Source organism: Xyrauchen texanus, chromosome 9, assembly GCF_025860055.1.
Source record: "Xyrauchen texanus isolate HMW12.3.18 chromosome 9, RBS_HiC_50CHRs, whole genome shotgun sequence".
In the NCBI taxonomy this organism is placed as follows: Eukaryota; Metazoa; Chordata; class Actinopteri; order Cypriniformes; family Catostomidae; genus Xyrauchen; species Xyrauchen texanus.
In genome coordinates this window covers 40,422,184-40,444,845 of record NC_068284.1, presented here as the reverse complement: position 1 = coordinate 40,444,845, position 22,662 = coordinate 40,422,184, and the positions used below count along the sequence as shown (strand labels likewise).

Here is a 22,662-nt window from a genome sequence, read left to right as displayed (position 1 = left end):
TTTGAAGAGAAACGGTTACTTTAAGATCTGGTAACAGAAACACTCACATTATGAAAACACATAGTTTATTTTGCACATTAAAATCCACATCCCAGAAATGATATCTCTTGGTCATTAGTGCATAAATGAACACCATTCATTTTTTCACAGTCTGATATTGTTTGTTATTGTTTGTCATATACGTTACTGTCAAGCTCCACTATAACATTAAAGAATCACGAAAGCAGCATTTAAATAGTTATTAATGACTCGTGCATTATATTCAAAGTCTCTTGAAGCCATTCAATCGTTTTATGAATTGCAAAGGATGGATTTAATAATTAAGAATAATTTATTATAATAATTCAGTGAATGAGCGTTGCTCTGTCAAAACACGCACAGGCATGGCTCATGAAGCGCTACTGTTTTTAGCACAGCTCAATGTTCTTATAACTTGGCCAATATAACTGGCTTCATGTTCACTGAAGACTGAGGTGACTTGACATTCCACGTACAACAAAAATAGCCTGTTCACCTAAAACTATTCCATGCAATCTTACATTAAGTACCTTGAAGACGGTTTGAATGATCATCTCATCATTACATTTTTCATAAAAAGTTTAACTCGATTCAAAAAGTTACAATGTAGGTCTAACTTAAATGTTTGCTTTAGACAGAAGTCCTGACAGCTAGCAGAATGAGAAAACTATTAAGTAATATTAATAATTATTAAAGAAATAATATTATTCATTTGAAGTGTGATCTTATTTGGGATAAAGTGGGTTAATACCTTTTACAAATGTGTTACAATGGCACCCCACCACTGTTACAATCTCCCTTTAAGTTATGTACAGTATTTTCATGGTAATATTAGCTACTTTACATTTTACATTACATTAATGCATTGGGCAGACGCTTTTATCCAAAGCAACTTACAGTGCACTTATTACAGGGATAATCCCCCCAGAGCAACCAGGAGTTTAGTGCCTTGCTCAAGGACACAATGGTGGTGGCTGTGGGGATCGAATAGTCAACCTTCTGCTTACCATTTCTGTGCTTTAGCCCACTACATCACCACTCCACAGCTACTGTTCAATATGTTTTGACAAATACATGGGAAAATGTTCTTTATAGAAAAGCAGGGTATATATATATTTGTGGTAGTCTGTGAGTTATTAGATAAAAATGCAACAATTGCCACTGCCCCCCCCACACACACACACACATTTGTACTACAACAAGACTCACCTCCTGGGACAATGGTTAAAGGAATATTAGTTTCATTACAAGTTAAGCTCAAATCAACAGTATTTGTGGCATAATATTGATTACCACAAAAATAATTTAGACTTGTCACTACTTTTCTTTAAAAATAAAAAAAAGAGCAAAAATCAAGGTTACAATGAGGCATTTACAATGGAAGTGAATGGGGCCCATTTTTGGAGGGTTTAAAGGCAGAAATATGAAGCTTATAATTTTACAAGGCAGGACTTCTGAATTCTGTATTATTTGAGCTATAAAGCAGTCTAAATTGTTGTTTTTATGGTCGTTTTTGGATTTATAGCCTTACAGTACATCGTCATGGAACCAAAGGTTTGGATAAAACTTTATGCAGAAAAAGTTAGTACATGATTTTATCACAGTTAAATCATGTTAACAGGCACATTGTTTACGTCTTATGTATTTTGATAGTTACAGACTGGGCCCATTCACTTCCATTGTAAGTGCCTCACTGTAAACAAAATTTTGCTCTTTTTTCCCCTTTTTTTTTTTAAGGAAAAGGAGGAACACATCAAAAAAATGTTTTGTTGTAATCAACATTACGCCACACATGCGGTGGATTGAGTTAAACTTGTATTGAACCCGGAATATTTCTTTAATAGATACCTTGCTTAAGCGGACAATGATGGCAGATCATTGTTCCTTTTTGGGTTTAAACCTCCAGCCTTTATATTACCAGCTGATCTTTAAACACTAAGCCACACCTACCCATAACCTTCACTGTGGGAAACAGATTGCTTTCACATGCTTTCTCTCCACTGGACCTGCATGAGTTTATTGCAAAGCATCTATCTGAGCCTGGCATTATTAGGGCCGCACACACAGATCACAGATCACATCCACATCAACCACATTGTATATCATCAGGCTGTTAATTTACAAGCTAATAAACAAGCCGCGGACGAGGCCATCTTCTCAGATCCACAGTGGGCATATTTCGTGACCCGTGGGGGGAGAAGACTGTGTCATCCAGGCTGAGCAGCAGCCGCCTCCCCGGCCTCGCCTATGCTCAAAAAACGGCAATAATCGACGCGAACAGCGATTTAAACCTCACCTGGTAATCTCTACATGTAAGCAAAGTGCAGAAATCCTATTTGAGTCCGCCGAGGGTGTGTTGACACGGACCGTCTAATGGTTTATATTCCGTGGATCCGGGCGCGATCGGCTCTTGTTGTCCCTGGCGCTGGCTGGTTGTCAAGCACGAGCTTCCTCTGCGCGCACACGCACATCCCTGACTACCGCAAAACCCACCCCGAGCTGACCCGCACATATCTGCGTGTGATTTAACAAACTGAGGCTTATGTGGATTTGTGATTAGCAACATTGTATTCACATTATGCTGCATGTTCGTAAATAGATACTAAGCCGAGAGAGTGGCGCGAAAATGTTTTAGGTGTTAAACACGGCTTTGTTTTGAAATGGCAGGAGTTAAGTTTAAGTCTGTTGTCACGCGTCAGTGAATTGCAAATGAGACAACAACCAAAAAAAAAGAAATAAAAATGAAAATAAAATCAGGACCATATGTGTCATGGACATGAGTGATGGTTATTTTATATCATTCATATTCTCTGCTGACAGCTGGACAAAAGTGCCTTTTAACCTGGGAGGTTATATAGTTCAACATAGATGAGAAATCGATTTAGTAAATAGACTAATATATATCTGTATTACTGATAAATATGATATATCTATACAACTGACTATATTAAGGAAAAAGTGTGCAATGTCTAAAAGTTTAAAATGTTGCAAATATATTTATTTAAATGAGAATCCCTGAAATATCACATTTATTTTGCAAAAAAAAAACTTTTTGGTTTCAGTGATCAACAGGAATAGTTCACCTCAAAACAGAACATTCTCTCATTATTTACTCACCCTCATGCCATCCCAGAAGCATATTACTTTCTTCTGTTCTGCTGAACACAAATGAAGGTTTTCAGGGAAATATCTCAGCTCTGTAGGTCCTCACAGTGCAAGTCATCTGTGACCAGAACTTAGCAGGTCCAAAAATCACATAATGGCAGCATAAAAGTGGTCCAAATGACTCACTGGTTGAATCTATATATTCAGAAGCGATATCAAAGGTGTGGGTGAGAAACAGATCAATATTTAAAAGGGTCATGAAATGGAAAATAACATGTTCTTTAACATTTAGACATATAAGAGTTTGCTGCACTATAAAAATGTACATTTCAGAACTCAAAATCAGATTAAGGGTAAGTGAATAATGGGGTGAACTATTCCTTTAAGTTACACAGAAGAACTCTATTTACTTCAATAAACTAAAGTTAACTACATTTGATTAATCTATTGATATTTTGCTGAATCAAGTAAAAATATCTACTTTTGTCCAAAACTATTAAGCTATTGTAGTTTAATTATCCTAAAATCAAGATTTTCACTTCCAACCAAAGCAAACATTTAAATTTTGACTGTTTATTAAATTAATTATGCACTAACAATGTTAACAAAAGTAACTTAAGTAAATCTTTACAGCCTTATATTGTGAATTCTACAATCCTTTTGTGTCTTGTTAAATATATTGAACATTTATTTAATTATCATTGAATCATGTGCAGAAGAGCCTAAGTTCAAACCCCACTCTTTACCATAATGGTAACCCCAAAACTCCAGTAACAGAAATGTTTCTACATTTCACCGTAATTAAATATTAAACACTAACACTATCCTAGCACTTCATTTTAGCATATACTCTCCCTATCAAGTCCCATGCAAAGCATGCTGGGAACTAGAAATCTCATGCCCATGTGTTTTCCATTTGCACATGGGCAAATGTATCACCCCCTGATGATCGGTGTGCAGTTTTATAGAAGCCACACAACTGTTTCATTCACCCAACTGAAGATAGCACGTAAATACAACAACAATCTTGTCGAGTCGAGTGGAGTAGGGGTGGCGTAGTCGACCACCATGAGCAAGGCACTTATCTCCAGGTTGCTCTGGGGGGATTGTCCCTGTAATAAGTGCACTGTAAGTTGCATTGGATAAAAGTGTCAGCCAAATGCATAAATGTAAATATAAAATGATCTTTCCAGTTGTTCATTCTCTTCCCAGTGAGTTTCAAATATGGCTAAATTTGAGGTGCTGCACGATGTTAGCCAATCATAATAATGGCGTTTACATTGATGTCAAAAGAAGACGTGGAAGCCAAAATCGAGTGTTTCAGTCAGAGTGCCAGAGACAGGGTTGAAAATCATCATATATTACTAAATTAGGACTGTTTTGGTGCAAAAACCATTACTAACATTATCAGTTAACCTCAGGGAAGATAATACAATTATTAAAATATAGCAATTCATGACCCCTTTAAGTCCTTTTTTCTAAATCTCCACTTTAACTTTCAGATATTTCTTCTTTTGTTTCCGGTGATTCACATTATTTTGCATATCACCACCTACTGAGCAGAGAGGAGAAATTATAGTAAAAAAGGACTTCAATATTGATCTGTTTCTCACCCACAACTATCACAGCACTTCTAGATTTAACTACTGGAGTCATATGGATTACTTTTATGCTGCCTTTATGTGCTTTTTGGACCTTCAAAAATCTGGTCACCATTCACTTGCATTGTATGGGCCTACATAACTGAAATATTCCTGTAAAAATCTTCATTTGTGTATAGCAGAATAAAGAAAGTTATACACATCTGGGATGGCGTGAGGGTGAGTAAATGATGACAGGATTTCAATTATTGGGTGAACTGTCCCTTTAAAACAAATGTTTTTCAATAACTGTTCAATAAGTGAAAGTATGAGGTAAAAAGCCCCCCTTGTTGCAGGGGCTAAAGGCCCCATAAAACACCTTTTTTTTCTTAAGTGTGCGAATAGATTTGTTATGAAGAATGTTCAAAGTGGGCACACATTGACTGATCCAATCACAAAAGCATTATTAATTTGTTTATAGAATACTTGAGATGTTATGAAATTCCAAATGTGATTGAAATGAACAGAAAATGGTGAATAAGTATTATTACAACCTGCTGTCTCAAAATAATATGCATAAGTTGACACATTTTGCCCTATATCTATTGCCCTTATATCAACACAATTGTACAATAACCCCACATCCAACTTACATTTAAAAAAAATCAAATCAACCTTCTTTTATTATTTATTTTCACACAAATGATGTTGCTCCATCAATATTTAATAAAAATACATTTATTTTTTCTTGATGTACTTTCCAACCAGAATAAAAGGGCACATTTTCCTTAAGGTGTGCCTATAGCCCCATTGTACCCTATGCTATATATTTTTACAGATTGCATTTATGTTGTGTCATGAGTTGTTTTATGGTTTAAATATTGCTGAAAAGCCATTGCATAGCATTTGCCTATTACACTTTAAATACAAAACATCCACGTGTTGTGTATGGTGGCTTTTTGTACTGTTTTAGTACTATTTCCTAATTCAAAACAAAGGTATAATATTCAAATTAGTGCCAATAAAAAGCAGGTTCCTATTGTGACAACTTACCCCATGTGACAACCCACCCTAAAGGCTCATGTGTGTTTAATGAACTGTCTCTCTTTTTCCTAGGCAATAAAAATGGGAATGTTCAGAAGCTTTTTTTGAAGTCAGGGCAAGCTATGTGTATACAGAAATTGGCTTTCCAAAATAAACGTAGTAATAAGTACAGTAGCTCATACTAAGAATAATATTTGTTGTTGTTGACAAGTAGATAGTAATATTGGATCATAACAGAGGAGAAAAACAGCTCAGATAGGACAAAGTTTGGATGTAAATCTGTATTTATGTTGAGGTTAACATTCAAATACAAACAGACAAAGAGTGTGATGACAAAAACCAGCTGACATGACCTGGAAAAAAGATTAAACGGCATGTGGATATTAACAACTCTCAGAACAGCTTCCTTCTGCTCTCATCACTTGGGCCTTCTTATAGGACTGACCCATACTGTTAAACATCTTTTTCATATGAAAAATATCTGCAATACTCAATGGCTTAAGAAATATGCTTAGTATGTAAAACTATATCTGTACAGCATCAATAAATCCAAACAATGATTTACTTCACTTAGTAAAAATAACAAATATCTTTCGATTCTTTTGCACCAGACGAAAAAAATGTTACAATACTCTGCCTGCCAAATGTCCCAGCTCTTTAAAATGCACTTCATAATTAAAAATGAGTTACATCATTTAGCAATAATATGCACCATCTCTTTGAAAGCTTCATTATATGATATTCAATAATGTTTCCTCTGTTATATTCATACAGTATGTAAATTTACTCTAGTCAAACAGTCAGCTTAGCTGAACTGCCTAAAATGTATGTTTCAAACATACGCGGTACCCCAATATTTTGGGCTGTGATTCTACAAGTGATAGCAATATATCTAGGAATGTATTTAATAAATTCTTAAGCGAAAATGTTTCATTTTGGTCCTCAACTTCATCAGTTAAAGGCCCCATCATTACATATACGTCACAGATACAGAGAGACATGAGTGTTTTGTAAAAAGAGTCGTTTCGCACAAACTACTCTAACTGTTGCTAATTTTACACACACACATTCCTCCGGAGCAGCTGATGTTCAACAAGCATTACGAATCCTACCCAAAATATAAATGAACTCGGACATTAAATAAAGACAAAGACAGTTTCTGAGGTTCCAGTAAATGCTTATTCAGCTTCATGACCTTCTTTAACTTCTTTAGAGCAACGTTAGTCTTCAAGTGTCGTATGTCCCCAATATTGACCTGCATGTCTGCAAACACAAAAGCAGGTTGTGCATCTTCAAACAATGCAATGACTTGCTATTAAACTCATTAACTGCGCTTTAAGCATAGCATAAAAAGACAAGACAAGACAAGCATAAGGCCACACAAGTTTAACATCTAAAATAAAAATTTTCTAGAAGCATGTCAGTCAGTGCTGCAAACCCACACACATGGAATAATGTGTGTGTGTGTGTGTGTGTGTATTCTTGAACACTGGATCTCAAATTTGCCACATATGAACATCAAACAAAACCTGCATAAGTGTTTTCGTTACATTCAGGTTGTGCATCACAAGGTCCAATAGGCAAGTACACTTTGCAATTTCAAAACACTGCCAGTGAGGTGAGAATTTTGCCTTTTATTTGAAGAGTCTTTTGGGCGTGCTTTGTTTCTTGTTTTGCCAGAGGTGGCTGTAGATGGTGATGGCATCCACACTCGCAGACATAGTCTTGGCTGGGATCTTGCTGAACTGTTTCTTATCAGAGCTGTATTTATATAGGTTCTCAATCATTTTGGGCGTGATGTTCTTGGGCCCGATTCCAGCCAGCTTGATTATCTCCTCCGCCTCTGGGTAATATGTGTACAGAGAGCGAAACTGGCAGCCAGAGTCCCGAAACAAAATGAGGAAGCTGTTGGCTTCTGTTTTCTCCATTTCCTGTAGAAGTAAGACAAATACTTAATAATATGAAATAACAAAGTTTTCCTTTTAGTTAATAACAGAAATTCTAGGTCTCTCCATTAAGTTCATCAAAATAATTTATTTTATTTATTTTGTTTAAAAGGAAGAGGGCACCAAAGAGGACATTGCTCTTTCATCGACAGAAAGTTCAAGGAATATTCTATTGAATATATATAACTGAATATATAATATAATTTAATATATAGCTTGTATTGAATGTTCAATACAAGTTACACTCAATCGACAGCATTTGTGACATCATGTTGATTACTACAAAAATATATTTTGATGTGGCCCTCCTTTTCTAAAAAAAAAAACAATCTGGGTAACAATGAGACACTTACATTGAAAGTGAATCTATTGTGTTGACTGAGCTTAACTTGTTTTATACCAAGAATATTCCTTTAATGTATATATACATATAGTATATACAGTACATACATATCAGCTCAGAGTCTTAAATGTCTGTTTAAAGTAATTCTTCATAAACTGTAAAAAAAAAAAAAAAAAAAAAAAAAAAAATTAGCTTCATGTGGTAACATCTAAATATACTGGTTTTGTTCATTTCTAAAATATTATTTAATATACCTGAATCAATCTGACTACATTGGGTTACACTAACACATTTTTATTTTTTTATTTAATTTAAGTTTACTTCGATATTGTCTCTTTGTCAAATAGCAATGTCAAAAGTAAATCAAGTCAATCACTAAAACATCAGTGCCACCTTGAGTAGGAAATAACATGTATATTATGTATGTGTATACGCATAAATGCTGATAATTCACCATTGTTGATAGTTAATTGATTTACAGAAAGTAAACGAGATATAGTATTTATTTGTATGAATATAGTACTAATTTATCTTGTAATTCACAAAGAAATATATATCTTGTTATAGTAAACTTAATAAAAAATGTAAATAATTATTTAACAAAAATAATTTATGAAAGTGCAAAAAAAACAAAACAACAACAACACTTACATACCTTGGGTCTCTACTTTTGGTACTTAAACCATTATACATTTAATTATGAATTTTTTTGTTGTTGCAATTTTGGCATTTTCTGTGTGTCATACAAATAGTAAGAAATAAATTGAGGAATACTAAAGAGGTGTGGGCACAAACTCAAAAAATGGATTAGGTACAGGGGGTGGACTGAGGTCCCAGGTTTCTAAATACTGGAGGTATAAGGTTAAGGGTTAATAGGTTAGATCAAGTAAAAATAGATCCTTAATCAACTCTCGACTGTTGCCGGGTCCAAAAGGTGGCGCTATATTGTGAAAAAATGTTACGCTCAAAATCATTTTAAAGCTTACAATCTGAACTTTTCATAGATAACCATAATTTCTGCATTTATGTTACTTAAAATAACAAGTTAAGGCTTTAAAACATCAGGGTCGCAAATAAGCGCCACACAGTGGTTATGTGGTAGAAATATTAAGATTAATTTAAAAGTCTTTAAAATAGCACTTACGTAAATAGACAAATCATATATCAAATGAAAGCTCTCATTCTCAGAGATGTGACTGTACAGTTGATTTTAGTTGCCCTAATACCACCAGATAACTGCTGCTGTAAACCACAAACAGCTGAAAAATGTATATCTGCTTTCACCTTAGCCAGTTAAGCCATGTTTACTTGTCTGTGAGCTTGCTTGTTTGAATAATCCAATGTTATATCTTAGACGTCCAGAACAAAATATTCAATAATGCAGAAAAAATCATGCTAAACAAATCATCATAAATATATGTTATCGAATATTAATGATAACATGTTATACATCATCGCAAAGGGGAGGATCTCAGCTTTCTAATGCCAAAAGAGGTAGATTGAGCTTCTAATCCACTCAGAGGCCGAGATATTCTAAAGAAAATGAGGGTGGTGCATGAACTGAAAATTAGACTGAATGTCCATGAGCAAGCACATCTGTGAGGGCTAAAATGCACTATATCACCACCAACATTTCAGATTTTGTGATGGAAGGTGATATTTACTGCAATCTAGTGGAATAAAATAAGATTATTCTGAGGGAGATGGAGTGAACAAAATCAGAATTACTTGCTTACAAATTTAGAAAAACAAAACAAAAACAATTTTTTTTAATTCTATTCATCTTAAGATTGTAAACATACAAAATTTGACAAATTTTGGCAGTTAGTCCACAGTATGTGTTAATGGTGAGCTTTTAAATTTGAGCGTGAATAATTGCTGCCAGCAGCCCAAAAATGCTCCAGAGTTGTTTAAGTTGACAATTGCACATTACCACATTTTAAAGTCTAGTATTGCATAGTCCTGGGACCATTTCTGTGCTATTTTGCACAGTTATTTTAATATGCACTAAATTCAATTTATTCTGACATGCTGAGTAACAAATTTAAGTCACTTCCTCAATATAGTTTATTTTGAACCTGAAATGCAATTGACCAAAACCTCACAAACATAAATATCAGTTTCTATAGCTACCACATTTCAAAGATCTTCTTCTCACCTCTAAGATCTTGCTCTTCTGTCCCTCATTGACTCTGCCTGCAAGGCAGCAATGAGCCAGTGCGTTCTGGATGATGTATTTATTTGATTTAGCACTGGGCTCCTTGTACAGCTTTGGCCCTGGAGAGAAAGATACAACAGAATAGATTGACAAAAAAACCCCCAAAACAATCCTATATGTCAGTGGTTTTCAAGTTTTGTTTTGGTTAAGACCCCTTTGAAATTAGAAAAACTTTTGGGAGTGGTTCACGTGGCGTCATCGGATCGGATGTGTGAACGGTGAGCTCTGCGCACTTTGCTAGTTTTTAATACTTTAGATTTTTTTGTTTTTAATCGGTGAGATTGATACACTCTGTTCCATAACTTTTCTATGAAGACAAAATCCTTGGGCACTGGAGACATTAAAAGACAAATACGTGCTCAAGCTGACATCCCTTACAGGGCCGCAGACCAGGGACTCAGGGACCGCATTTTGGACGGTGCGGCGGTAGAGAACTTGCATCAACTGTCGAGCATGTCGGCAATGCTTTGCTGAGTTTGTTACAAGAATGCGGGATGGCGAGAGGTAGATCGATTATCTGGAGTCATCGGAAAGGGAATTAGCTGCTAACCCGCTAGCGACCATGACAGACTTGGATCCCATTTGGGAAAAGTTGGAAGATTTGTTCATCCGAATTGTTGAAATTCCTAAGAATGAAGAAGGACGAGATATGGTGAAATTCCTAGACAAGCTCTTCCCGAGTCTGCTCGACATAACAGGCCATAAGCTGGAAATCGAGCAAGCTCAAAGGGTTCTGGCTCAGAGATCCACGGAAAGAGACAGGCCAGATCAATTCTGGATACTAATAGATACTAAGGATGGCCACAAAATATTTACATGCCCACAGCAAGCATTGTCCTTCATAAAGTCAAAGGAGTGAGTAAGTTATTGTGTGATGCTCTTGATACAGCCAAGTGGACCTGACTCACTGAACATTCACTTGACCGTCCGAGGAAACTGGGCACCGTCTTTGTTTCTTTTTGTGTTTCCGCCAAGCAGCTGGTGTTTGTTTTGTTTTGTGGAATAACACTCCTTCGGGACAGTATGCAGATGTATCTGCACATTCTTTATGCTTATGCCTCCTATTGGATGGAGCTTGTTTTGAGAATATTTCTTGCAAATCATTAGAGTGATTAGGACATCTAGTCCACTCATGTAACGGCCGAACGGGCCGTCTCACTGAACATTAGTTTGACCGCCCGAGGAAACTGAAAGATATTTTTTTTGTGCTGGTTCCGCTAGCGGCTGAAGTTTTTTGTGTGGACTGGATGGTTATGTGGATGATTCTACATGTTCTTTGTTTTTATGCCTCATATTGGTTGGAGTGTTCTATAGATAATTTTCTGTTGTGTAATTCTGTCTCACAAAAGATGTATAGAAACACCGGACTCGAGCACTCTGACGGCAAAGTTGTACAAGTACATGGACTGTTTGAGTTTAGAGGGATGGATGACAGTTAGACGAGTGTGGGCTAGGATAAAAAAAAATAATTAAGTCTGCATCTAGAGATGCAAGGGTTCACCTTATGCAATTCAAGATTTTGCATATATTCTATTGGACCCCCTCTAGGATGTATAGGCTTGGTCTTAAACACACCCACATGCTGGCGATGCCAATCAGAAGACGGAGACACAACCCATGTCTTTTGGGGATGTGTTAAGATTCAAGAATTTTGGTTGAGAGTTGTTTGTGTGATGTTTTGGGCACTCAAATTGTACTTAGCCCCAGACTCTGTATAAACTCTGGATAAACATATAAAAAAATTGGGTTCTGACCAGTATCATGATTGGCAGACAAATTATTTTAAGGAGTTGGAATTAGGATGGAGTGCCATCATTTCCAGAGTGGTCAGCGGAGATGGGGAGGGTGGCAGCTTTCGAGGAGGTGGCAATTAGAAGACTGGGGTTTGGGGACTTGTTTGTTAGGATGTGGGGCAGTTATTTGGCGTTTGTCTCTCAGGCAGTGGATGTGGAAAGAGAAGTTTAGTTTAATTATTTATGTTACAAAATTTTTCTTAAAAGAAACGTCCTCTCACTTTCAACTGCTTTTATTTTCAGTACACTTAACATGTGTAAATATTTGTATGAACATAAAAAGATTCAATAACTAAGACATAAACTGAACAAGTTTCACAGACATGTCCTACTGGTGTGATATTCGGATGTACCGATCCTGTGCAGGTGTTGTTACATGTGGTCTGTCACTGTGAGGATGATCAGCTGTCCTCCCTGTCTCCCTGTAGTGTTGTCTTAGGTGTCTCACAGTACAGACATTGCAATTTATTGCCCTGGCCACATCTGCAGTCCTAAGGCATGTTCACGGAGATGAGCAAGGACCCCGGGCATGTTTCTTTTCTAAGATATTCATAAGATATTTAGGCTTTTCAGAGAATGTATTTTTAACATGTGTATTTTGTCTTACTGTACTGGCAGAGTTTATATAGTCAAAATAAATGAAAAAATCTACCAGTGCTGAAGAAGTAATCCAAAGTATTTAGATTATGTTACTGACCTTGAGTAATCTAACGGAATACGTTACAAATTACATTTTACAACATGTATTCTGTAATCTGTAGTGGAATGCATTTAAAAAGTAACCCTCCCAACCATGATTATATGTTTATGAAGTGGTGCAAGCCTGCTTATCCTTGAGTAATCATGCTAAATAGCTAATCTGATACTAGAAAATCACTTGCCAATATATCAAACACAGTTGAAAGCATTGTCTTTGTGTTTGTTTATGATTTGCCACAGTATGCAATAGACTGGCATGTCTTAAGGTCAATATTAGGTTAAAATCGGCAAAAAAGAAACAGCTTTCTCTAGAAACTTGTCAGTCAATCATTAAGGAATTTGAGGAATGAAGGCTATACAATGATTGAAAATGGCAAAAAAATTATTTCATATAAAGGTGTACACTATAGTCTTCGAAGTCAAAGGACAACTGGCTCTAACAAGAAAATAAAGAAATGCGGAAGGACAGATGTACAACTAAACAAGAGGATAAGTGCATCAGAGTCTCTATTTTGAGAAATAGACACCTCACATGTCCTCAACTGCTCAACACCAGTTTCATGTACAACAGTAAAGAGAAAACTCAGGGGTGCAAGGCCTTTAGAGATGGCAAAGAAACACAGACATTGGACAATAGCTAATTGGAAAAGAGTGTTAGGGTTCTTAACCCCATTTAACTTTTGTGGGATCGGCTAGACTGTAAGGTGTGTGAGAAGTGCCCAACAAAACAGCCATATCTACAGCAAGTGCTACAGGAAACGTGGGGGGAAATGTCACCCGAGTATCTGGACAAACTGACAGCTAGAATGTCAAGGATCTGCAAAGCTGTCGTTGCTGCACGTGGAGGATTTTTTGATGAGAACTCTTTGAAGTAGTTTAAAAAGTTCTGAATTACAAAAAAAAATGACATTTAATAGTAATTTTTCACATTATTAAAGGGCACCTATTATGCCCCTTTTTACCAGATGTAATTTAAATCTTTGGTGTCCACAGAATGTGTCTGTGAAGTTTCAGCTCAAAATACTACAGATAATTTTTTATACCATGTTGAAAATGCCAATTGTTGTGTGGGAATAAAAACAAACTGCTTGTGTCTTTAAATGCAAATGAGCTGGTGCTCTCCGCTCCATATCCAAAATAGGGCGGAGTTTTGACATCTCTGCTTCGGATAACTAGACATCAATAGCAATATGACTGACAGTGAAAATAGTGTTGTTCAGTCCTATATGTTTGAACCGGAGTCAGACACTGATGAGGGAGAGACTCTGTCAGAAGTAACAACTTTGAAAATGAACCAGGAAGTTTCCGAATGGTTATTTGATAAATGTATTTATTTGTTGTAGAGTTTTTTCAGCAGGTTTGCAACGATGGATGAGCAACACACACACACACACACACACACACACACACACACACACACACACACACACACACACACACACACACACACACACACACACACACACACATGTTGGTCTACCTATCATTATGAGGACTTTCCATAGACATAATGACTTTTATACTGTACAAACTATAGATTCTATCCTCTAAACCTAACACAACCCCTAAACCTAACCCTCACAGAAAACCTTCTGCATTTTTACATTTTCAATAAAACATTGTTTAGTATGATTTTTAATTTAATCTGCGAACGGCTTGTACTGAGACAGTGCTTATGATTAATGGGGATTAAAAAAAAAGACTGGGTGGATTTTTAGCATTATAAGTTGGTTGTATACACACACTGCAAACACACATTTATGTTCGAACACAATGTAAAAGTGAATTTTGCATAATAGGTCCCCTTTAATATCCTGACTATATATCGTGATCAGATGAATGCCACTTTGGTGAATAAATGTACCAATTTTTTTCCATAAGAGCAAAATCTGTACATTATTCCAAACTTTTGGCCGCCAGTGTACAGTATATACAAGATATTTATTTATGAGAATTAAATTGCACTTGACCCAGCCCATTAGCGCTTTGCGTGCGAAACTTCACCAAACCCACTTGTGACTAGACTTCTCGCATGCTTGCACAAAAATACCAAAACTTCATGGCGATGCCCATTGACTTTACATGTATGATTTATGGCAAAGTGCTGTGCATAGAGCGAGTGCTCTTAAAATAGGGTCCTGTATCTTTTGATCTGATTTGCTCACATTGCTTTTCAGATAAAAAAATTAAATATGCCAGAAACTAGCCAAAGACCAAAGAAGATTTTTTTACTAGTATTTGGCAAATGTTAATATAGGACCACGCTCCAAAGCATTAGAACCTCATGACCAAGACAAATCCAAAAGGACAGAATCAAATCCTACAACATGAGCGAGGCATTTTCTCTAAAATGTAAAAAGTTGTTCCAAATCCACCACAATTGTTCCTTCCTGAGTGTGTTTAATGACACAGTAAACGGCATACTGCACCTGTGTATTCTGTATTGGACGCTGCAGATGATGTCGTCGATTCTAGTTCCCAGTTCTCCCCATTACCACTTACTGATGGACATGGTGACAAACAGCCCTCTGTAGTCTCTGGCCTGAGAATAAACATACACACACACACACACACACACACACACAAGTTTTGAAGCTCCAATTTGATAAAGACTGAGGGACTAATTTAGCAGGTGGACACTTTTTTCTACTGGAAAAAGACTCAAATATAAAGTACAATAAAGAGCACACTGTAATGCTGAGAAGCTGAAAGCTGGAAAAAACAAATCACAGAAGCAGAGCATGGATGAAGCAGCACAAACATATTCATTACACCATGTCCTAACTTGGTCTGACACGACAAATGATTTTTCTGTACACACTGCAAGTGAAAGTGCTGCACAACAACACAAACACAGCCAATGAGGTCATACTTCTGGACCAATGAGATTTCTCTGAGGGCGGGGCTAGCGATGAGCAACCAATGCGAATGACTAAACGTCTTGCCGCTCATTGCTTGTGCCAGTTGTGGCTGGTTAGGACATGATGTTACAATAAGTCTCATAAACAACATGTGACATTCTAAAGCTCATTCAAGTTATGGTCTAAATGATTAGCCATTGTCTGTTGATGTTATGATATTGTATTAATTAAATTCTGCAAAAAAGGTTAAATAATACAAAAATAAAATACGGTAAAAAGAATATAAAATGAATACAACAAACAAAACATGAACAAAATTGTGTAAACAAAGGCATGTTGTATTACATAAATAATTCAGATAATTTTTAAAAGATTATTGTATTACAATTTGGATTTGTGTGCTCTTTAAATAAGCAATGAGCTGATTTAATCATAAACTGATGTCCAAGCATATGAGTTTGACTTGCACCCAAGCTAAAAATGACAGCCTTAAGCACCTTATGAGGTAATGACATGGGTCTCTGCAAACTGACCTTCCCTTTCTTCCTTTAGAGGAGTTGAGAAAGAAACACAGACTGCCAGGTGACAGTCTGCTGCCTCTGAGCAACCAGCACAGAGAAAAGACAGAGATACCATAGACAGAGGGAGGCAGAGGGTTACGAATAAGACTGGTTTCACAGCAGTTAATGTGAGTCTATTATTAATAGGTCTGAATATTCATATAAAAGCACGTTTGTAATCTCGACAACTTTCTGTCTTTTTGAGCAACCTCTCACATGGAAGATAACAGGGGATTGAAAAGGAGAAATGGTCTCACCTGGATGTCCTCTTATCTGATTGGACACTCTCACTGTCTGCCAAGTTAAGGGAGGCGAGTGACAAGCTGGACACGGAGTATCCACGTGGCCGTGACCCTGGACACACAGATAGACACATCTGCATATGCATAAACATGATTTGCATACATTTTCTTTTAGAAGCCAAGAAACAGTACAAAACAGATTGGGAAACAACAAATTGTATGTTTCTATAACTAAAAGCATTGCGATTAAGTTGCATATTATATGCTCCAAAACCTCCTAAATTTAAGTATTATCTGAATCTTGGTTAGAATATTTTCAATGCCCGAACTTGCATTTCTAAGCATTATTCAGAGATGTTTAGACTAAGCAATCAGTAGTATGCAGTTTCTCTAGATTTAATTTTATATACGTAAAACTCAAGGAATATTTCTCATATTTTTATTAAACAAACTATACAGTCGAAAAAGTGTTTTCCAAATGGAGTTATGTAGAATTCACTGAAGAATAAACTAAATGACTGTCACCATGGCTGAATCAGTATACCTGTGGGTGTCCGTGCTGGAGGTTTTGGAGACTCCATAATGTCTCTGTGCATAGATTTGGGGCGTGGCTTTTTTAGTTTGACACTTGAAGAGCGGGGCTTAATGACACTGTCCATGTCTTCCATCAGTTTGAGCTGCTTCCTCCTCAAATACTCATTTTTTATGTAGTCCCGTCTTGCCTTCTCCTCCTCTTTCTTCTGACGTTCCTCCTCCACTTGTAATCTGATCAAGTAAATAAAGAACACATGCATGTTCCTTTAAACAAATGCAAGTTGATGTTTTAAATGTATCGATCAGCTTTAAACGCAGAACTTTCTATCAGTATATCTAATCATCTACCAGAAGTCCATTTTCATGTATAGTGTCTTCATGATAAAGTACTAAAGTTCACAGACCACAGGAAAACCAGTCATTTTATAATTTTCTGTTGTAAACATCACAGTGTATGTGTTTTCTTTGAATATGTGGCATGTGATTTGTGAGGGTATCTGTTATGGCCAGTAGATTTTTGTTGTTTTCTCAGTTTGTGAGGTGTTATTTCTTTAAATACTTTGCTGCTTCTTTCTTCTGTTCCATCTCAGCCTCCTGTTGCTGTTTCTTGTTCTGCATCTCTCTCTCCCTCTGTAGCCTTTTCACCATCAGAGCTGCTTTCTTCTGTGCAATATCCTCCTCACCCTTCAGGTCATCCTATATCACAGCACACACAAATACATTAATAATTAAAATATAAATGCTGTCATATTTTTAAAGCACAAGCACAGGCATCACAACATATGCTGTGCTCCATTCAAGTCGTATTTGGGATATTCCTACTAGATATCTCTGATCTCCGACCATAAAGGCATTCCATTGCCAGATGCTCAGAAGGTGACATGTAATGAAACAAAACTGTAATGCCCCCAGGTGTTTGACTGTCACCAGAGACGTCTCCTAGCAACACAACTGATAAACAATGCTGCAACGCTAGCATTTGTGCTACACTTGTACCATTTTGAAAAGATAGTATAATATCCCATGTTTTATCCACCTGTTTCTGCAGGTGTTTGTTAAACAAGGTTTATTATCATGTTATGTAGGAACTAGTGTTGTCAAAATATTCGGTACTTCGGTACCAAGTCGGTACTAAAAAAAAAAAAACCTCTCGGTACCAAGTACCAGTGGTACCGAGTACCCGGTCAAAGTTCGCGCATGCACGCACAAAGCGCGTGAAGTTGCGTCCTCCTCATGAAAGCGCTGAGACATGGCGACCGTCGGCGCTGCTGTGGTGACTGCACTTGTTGATAAGAAAGGAGGAAAGAGCCATGTGTGGAAATATTTCGGATTTGCGGCTGATGACGAGGGGAACATCATAGATCATCAAAAACCAATTTGCAAACGATGTCATCGAAGTTTTCTCTCAAAAGCATGAAACACATCAAACTTGATAAAACACCTTAAAGACCGACACCCGGAAAGAGTTCAAGCAGGTAAGTTTCAAATTAATTTCAAATTTAGATGTTCTGTTTTGAGTTATATACCATATTTTAATTTGAATGTCGGATTGAAATAAACACAATGTTAGCCGTGTAGTAAATCATTAGCATAACGTTACTTGGTGCAGCTAACGCAAATATAATGAGTGTTAGAATTAAGCTTCTTTATTAACTATTTAATGCTACTATACATTTTATTAGGGTTAAAAAAAAAACAGGAGGACATGAAGGTTTTTTTTATATGACACACCAGAGGTTTTTTTAAATGACCTTTTAATTTATAAAAATGTTTAAGTTTATAAATATAACACTGAGTGTTTATTCAGTCATGGCTTATTGTTGTGTTTTTTAGGTGTGTAATTTATTTTCATTTATTAGTTGTGGAAAAACTTGAAACACAATTTTAAATAAGTATAAAGAATGGCATTGTTTACCTTTATTAATAAAAATAGTGTGTTGTTCAATTAGCATGTTTTTGTGTTTTGCTTTGGTACCGAGAACCATGGATTTTTTCTTGTAAATTTAGTCTAAATTAAACTTTGGTTTGGTACCGAAATTGGTACCGAGAACCGTGGATTTTCACTGGTATCGGTACCGAATACTGAAATTTTGGTACCGTGACAACACTAGTAGGAACATTGACTCATATATCGATATTACTTAATAAAAGTGAATGTTTATAAAAAAAAATCGGAGTTTGAAATTTCCGCATGAGTTTCCCAGTTGGAATTCCGACTTCCAGTGGCATTCTATTGCACTTGTAGGAAGTTGGAAAATTCAACCTTCCGAGTTGAATGGAACGCAGCAATAGGACGGGTATTTTAGAGCTCCTTGGACAGTATGCATACACACAAAAGTAAAAAAAAAAATCTTCAAGAATGATGCGTTTGCAGGTTAATGTACGTAACTGATTTAACTGCATAAACTGAATGATTAGAAAAAATTATGCAATTTCTCTTTATATCTTTGAAGAGGTTTCTTTCAAGCTGTCAAACCACAAAAAGACAAAAAACATGTAACTGAAAATACATTGTCTAGGCAATATGAAAGATGCATATATACAATATATCATCCACTGATGGCTAGAGTAAATAATCTTTGTCCTTTGATAATGATTTGGGTCGAATTTAATGGAAACTATGCGAGTTACGCTCTGTAGCACTGCAAATATTTTAAGCAGCCTAGAGTGTCGGCAAGCCTGCAGTGTGTACATAGATACCTTGATAGAATTTTTTTTTTTTAATTTTAGTATGTGCCCTGTCGACCGCCAGACAAGTCCAGAGTGCAACACCCTTTAATTTAAACTGCCGGTCATGCTTCAACAAAGTTGTGTTGAGAAATATGTTTGAAAAGACTATTGTGCAAAGGGTAGCCCTATTTATATAAAAAAAACCACATATATATATATATATATATATATCGATAATCATCAAGAAAATCTTCCAATTATTGATGCCTGAAAAAGGCATCGATCCCAAGCCTAGTAAACATGGATATAGACTTTTTTAAACATCAAAATATTAGTTTTACTTTCTTTAGGTTTCCGTATATTCTAATTACTTTAAAGTTTTTTGCCGTTCATCTTTAAATTCCTGTGTTCTGATAAATATTTTAAGAAAAAAATAGTACAAATATTGCTTTGACAAGTTTCAGTTGTTTAAGCAACTTACAGTATCTCTAAAAATATATATGAATGCAAGTGCTCTCCATATTTCTTAATATAATAAGCATAATATCAGTCTCACCCTGTAGAAGAAGCCACAGCAGATCTTCTGGTCTGGTCTGGATTCTGATCCAGTCTCTGTTTCTTTGCTGCTCTCCAGGTCATGTCCATCCAGAGGCTTCAGCACAGAGAGTGGAACCTCAATCAGATACTTCTTCTCTTGTGACTTGGCTTTATTTGTGTTCCCGATGGCCATCAAATGATCTGCTATTGTCTGAGAAAACAACTCAGATTCCATCTCTGTATTCTCTCCATCTTTGAATTCCTCTTTCTTCTGTCCTTGCTTCACCTCAGCAGATGGCAGATTAGCAGCTGTTTGGTTTTGAGTGTTTGCATCAGATGATGGCTCGTCTTTGGACTCTTGCTTGTGTGATTTCCCTTTTGTTGTGTTGCCCTCACTTGAAGGTCCCTCGTCATGTCCCAGGTAGGCAGAAGAGCTTGTTTGAGTTTGGCTTGGCAAGAAGCGTCTAAGTCGAGGCAGGCTGTCAACTGACTGCGGGGTGTTGAGCATGCGGCTGAAGGGGGTGACCTTAAGTTCATTGGGCCTTGGCGTTCTTGGAGTCCTGACATGGAAGGAAGCTGACTTCCTTTTTATGGTCGATGGAGAACGGTGTGTTGTGCGTGGGGAGCCTGTGGACGACATGATGGGGGAGAGTGACCCCACAGAGCCACGGCCCACCACACTGCTGCTGCGCAACTCACGAAATGGTTTTCGTGGCGATGGATCTGGTGGAGAGATCACCCAACTCTGCTGGTCACGCATTTGCATGATGCATTCTTGCTGCTGGGCCAATCGCTGCATCTCTGTTTGCAGGAAGCTCAAAGATGTATTCAGGCGTTCAATGGATCGCGTGTAATCTGATAGGTCCACCTCCAAGCTGGCTTCCTCCAGGGGTGACTTTGGAGGTGCACCGTCTGGTCTACACCGTTCCAATGAAGAACTGGTGTCCATTGTATTTGATAGAGTCTTTTGGGGTTGAGGGCCACTGGCCCTCTTTTCTCGATCATCTGGGCCCTCGCTATCGCCCCCAAGTGGTGACACGACCCCTTTGCGTCTGACCACATTAAGAAAGGCTGTCTTGCCCATGCGCTGCCTGTGATGTGTGAAAGCTGCTTCTACCTTTTTCTTCTGGGCCTCAATAGCTCTGCGTTTCTCCTCCAATTTCATCTTCAACTGCACCATCTCTGACGCCAGAAGGTGTGAGGGGTCGCGGGGTGACGCGAGCAGAACTGGGCCACGTGCATCAGGAGTAACAGGGCGTGCTGTACCAGTCGCTTCCATATTTGTGACATTTATCTCGCCACTATCAGGTGTGTTCCCACCACTTCCACTACTGCTGCCATCACCGTGGTTCAGTTTACGGAACTTCTGCTCAGCAAAGCTGGTCATACGCACTGCAGAACCCAAAGAGGAGGCCATACTGGTTGCCAGAGAACGCATTCCCAAAAGGCTTAGACATGGACTACCGTCTGTCTCCAGAAGTGGACAGGAACGAGCCTCATAGTCTTGGTCCATGTCCGAGTAATCCTTCAAGGATGAATCCTCATCTTGTCCATCTTGAATGTCCTCAGTACGGACGTGGATTCCAGTATCCATGTCAGTGGAGGTGGAATTCAGGTCAGCGTCATCTACTCGGGCCTTGGAATGGGAGTCCTCTGGATTATTTGCGTCAGCAGCAGCGCTGTTGGGGGACGTTGGGTTGTGCAAGAAAAAGGTGCTGTCCCCAGATGGGGGCTGCAGGCTGCTGTGGGGTCGCTCTGAGTCGTGGATGATCTTCAGGGCTTCTTCTATACTAGGGGTGCTAGGCTGAGGGCATGGGTCATAGGGAGGGCTGGGGTTATCTGTCAACACACCATTTGAGTACCTGAAACATGGAATATTCTTTCAGTGACCAAGAACCCTTAAGATAAAAATGTGGATAATATATATTAAATAAAACAGCTTATAACTAAACTACCATGTTACCAAATTACCAAATCAAAGAAAGCAGTAGGGATAGGAACTGTAAGGAATTTAATGATTCTGTTTCAGGTTCTGATTACATCATGATTCCATTATCAATTTATTAAAACAAAATTCTGTTCTGATTGTGTATATTTACCTACACACCGACATACTATATCAAATATCAGTAATTACACTGATTTAAGTCTTACAAGCATTAAGTAAACAAAACACAGTTCACAGTTCATAGTTCATTTTTAATCAGATCTGACTGAAGGTGACTTGTGGTTCAGTGAGTGAGTCAGATGTTAATTCAGGAACTGCTCTGACTGATTTAATGAGTTAGACTAATTCAAACTAACAACATTTGAGTACAAGATTTATGAGGCCTTTGACTGATTCATTATAAAGGACCAGCAAACAAGAGTCATTAATTTGCAAATTGGACTACAATGATTGTGCTGTATACTTATTTATTAAAATTTATTTTTTTTTGCTGTAGATTTAGTAGTGGTGCAGCAAACACTATACTATATAACAATGTCAGAATATTTTGGTTGTGGTAGAGTT

The 22,662-nt window shown here is 37.2% G+C and overlaps 2 protein-coding genes across 5 annotated transcripts in view; both read right to left on the bottom strand.

Moving 5' to 3' along the window:
• Positions 1-2,454, bottom strand: part of LOC127649040 (WD repeat-containing protein 47-like) — a 31,554-nt gene extending 29,100 nt beyond the window's left edge. The window contains exon 1 of the mRNA XM_052133926.1: positions 2,315-2,454. The gene's annotated coding sequence lies outside the window, so the exon portion shown is untranslated. The remainder of the gene's footprint in view (positions 1-2,314) is intronic.
• Positions 2,455-5,732: 3,278 nt separating this feature from the next.
• Positions 5,733-22,662, bottom strand: part of LOC127648837 (calmodulin-regulated spectrin-associated protein 2-like) — a 77,997-nt gene continuing 61,067 nt past the window's right edge. For 2 of the 4 annotated variants that reach the window (XM_052133610.1, XM_052133612.1), the window contains exons 12-19: positions 20,170-22,012; positions 17,503-17,639; positions 16,954-17,174; positions 16,425-16,521; positions 16,141-16,206; positions 15,176-15,288; positions 10,195-10,313; positions 5,736-7,678 (exon numbers count right to left, since the gene is read on the bottom strand). In XM_052133610.1, the coding sequence (XP_051989570.1) occupies positions 7,382-7,678; positions 10,195-10,313; positions 15,176-15,288; positions 16,141-16,206; positions 16,425-16,521; positions 16,954-17,174; positions 17,503-17,639; positions 20,170-22,012 (2,893 nt within the window). In that variant the 3' untranslated portion in view covers positions 5,736-7,381. Of the gene's footprint in view, positions 7,679-10,194; positions 10,314-15,175; positions 15,289-16,140; positions 16,207-16,424; positions 16,522-16,953; positions 17,175-17,502; positions 17,640-20,169; positions 22,013-22,662 lie in introns of all 4 variants that reach the window. The other 2 variants (XM_052133611.1, XM_052133613.1) reach the window with 2 other exon arrangements.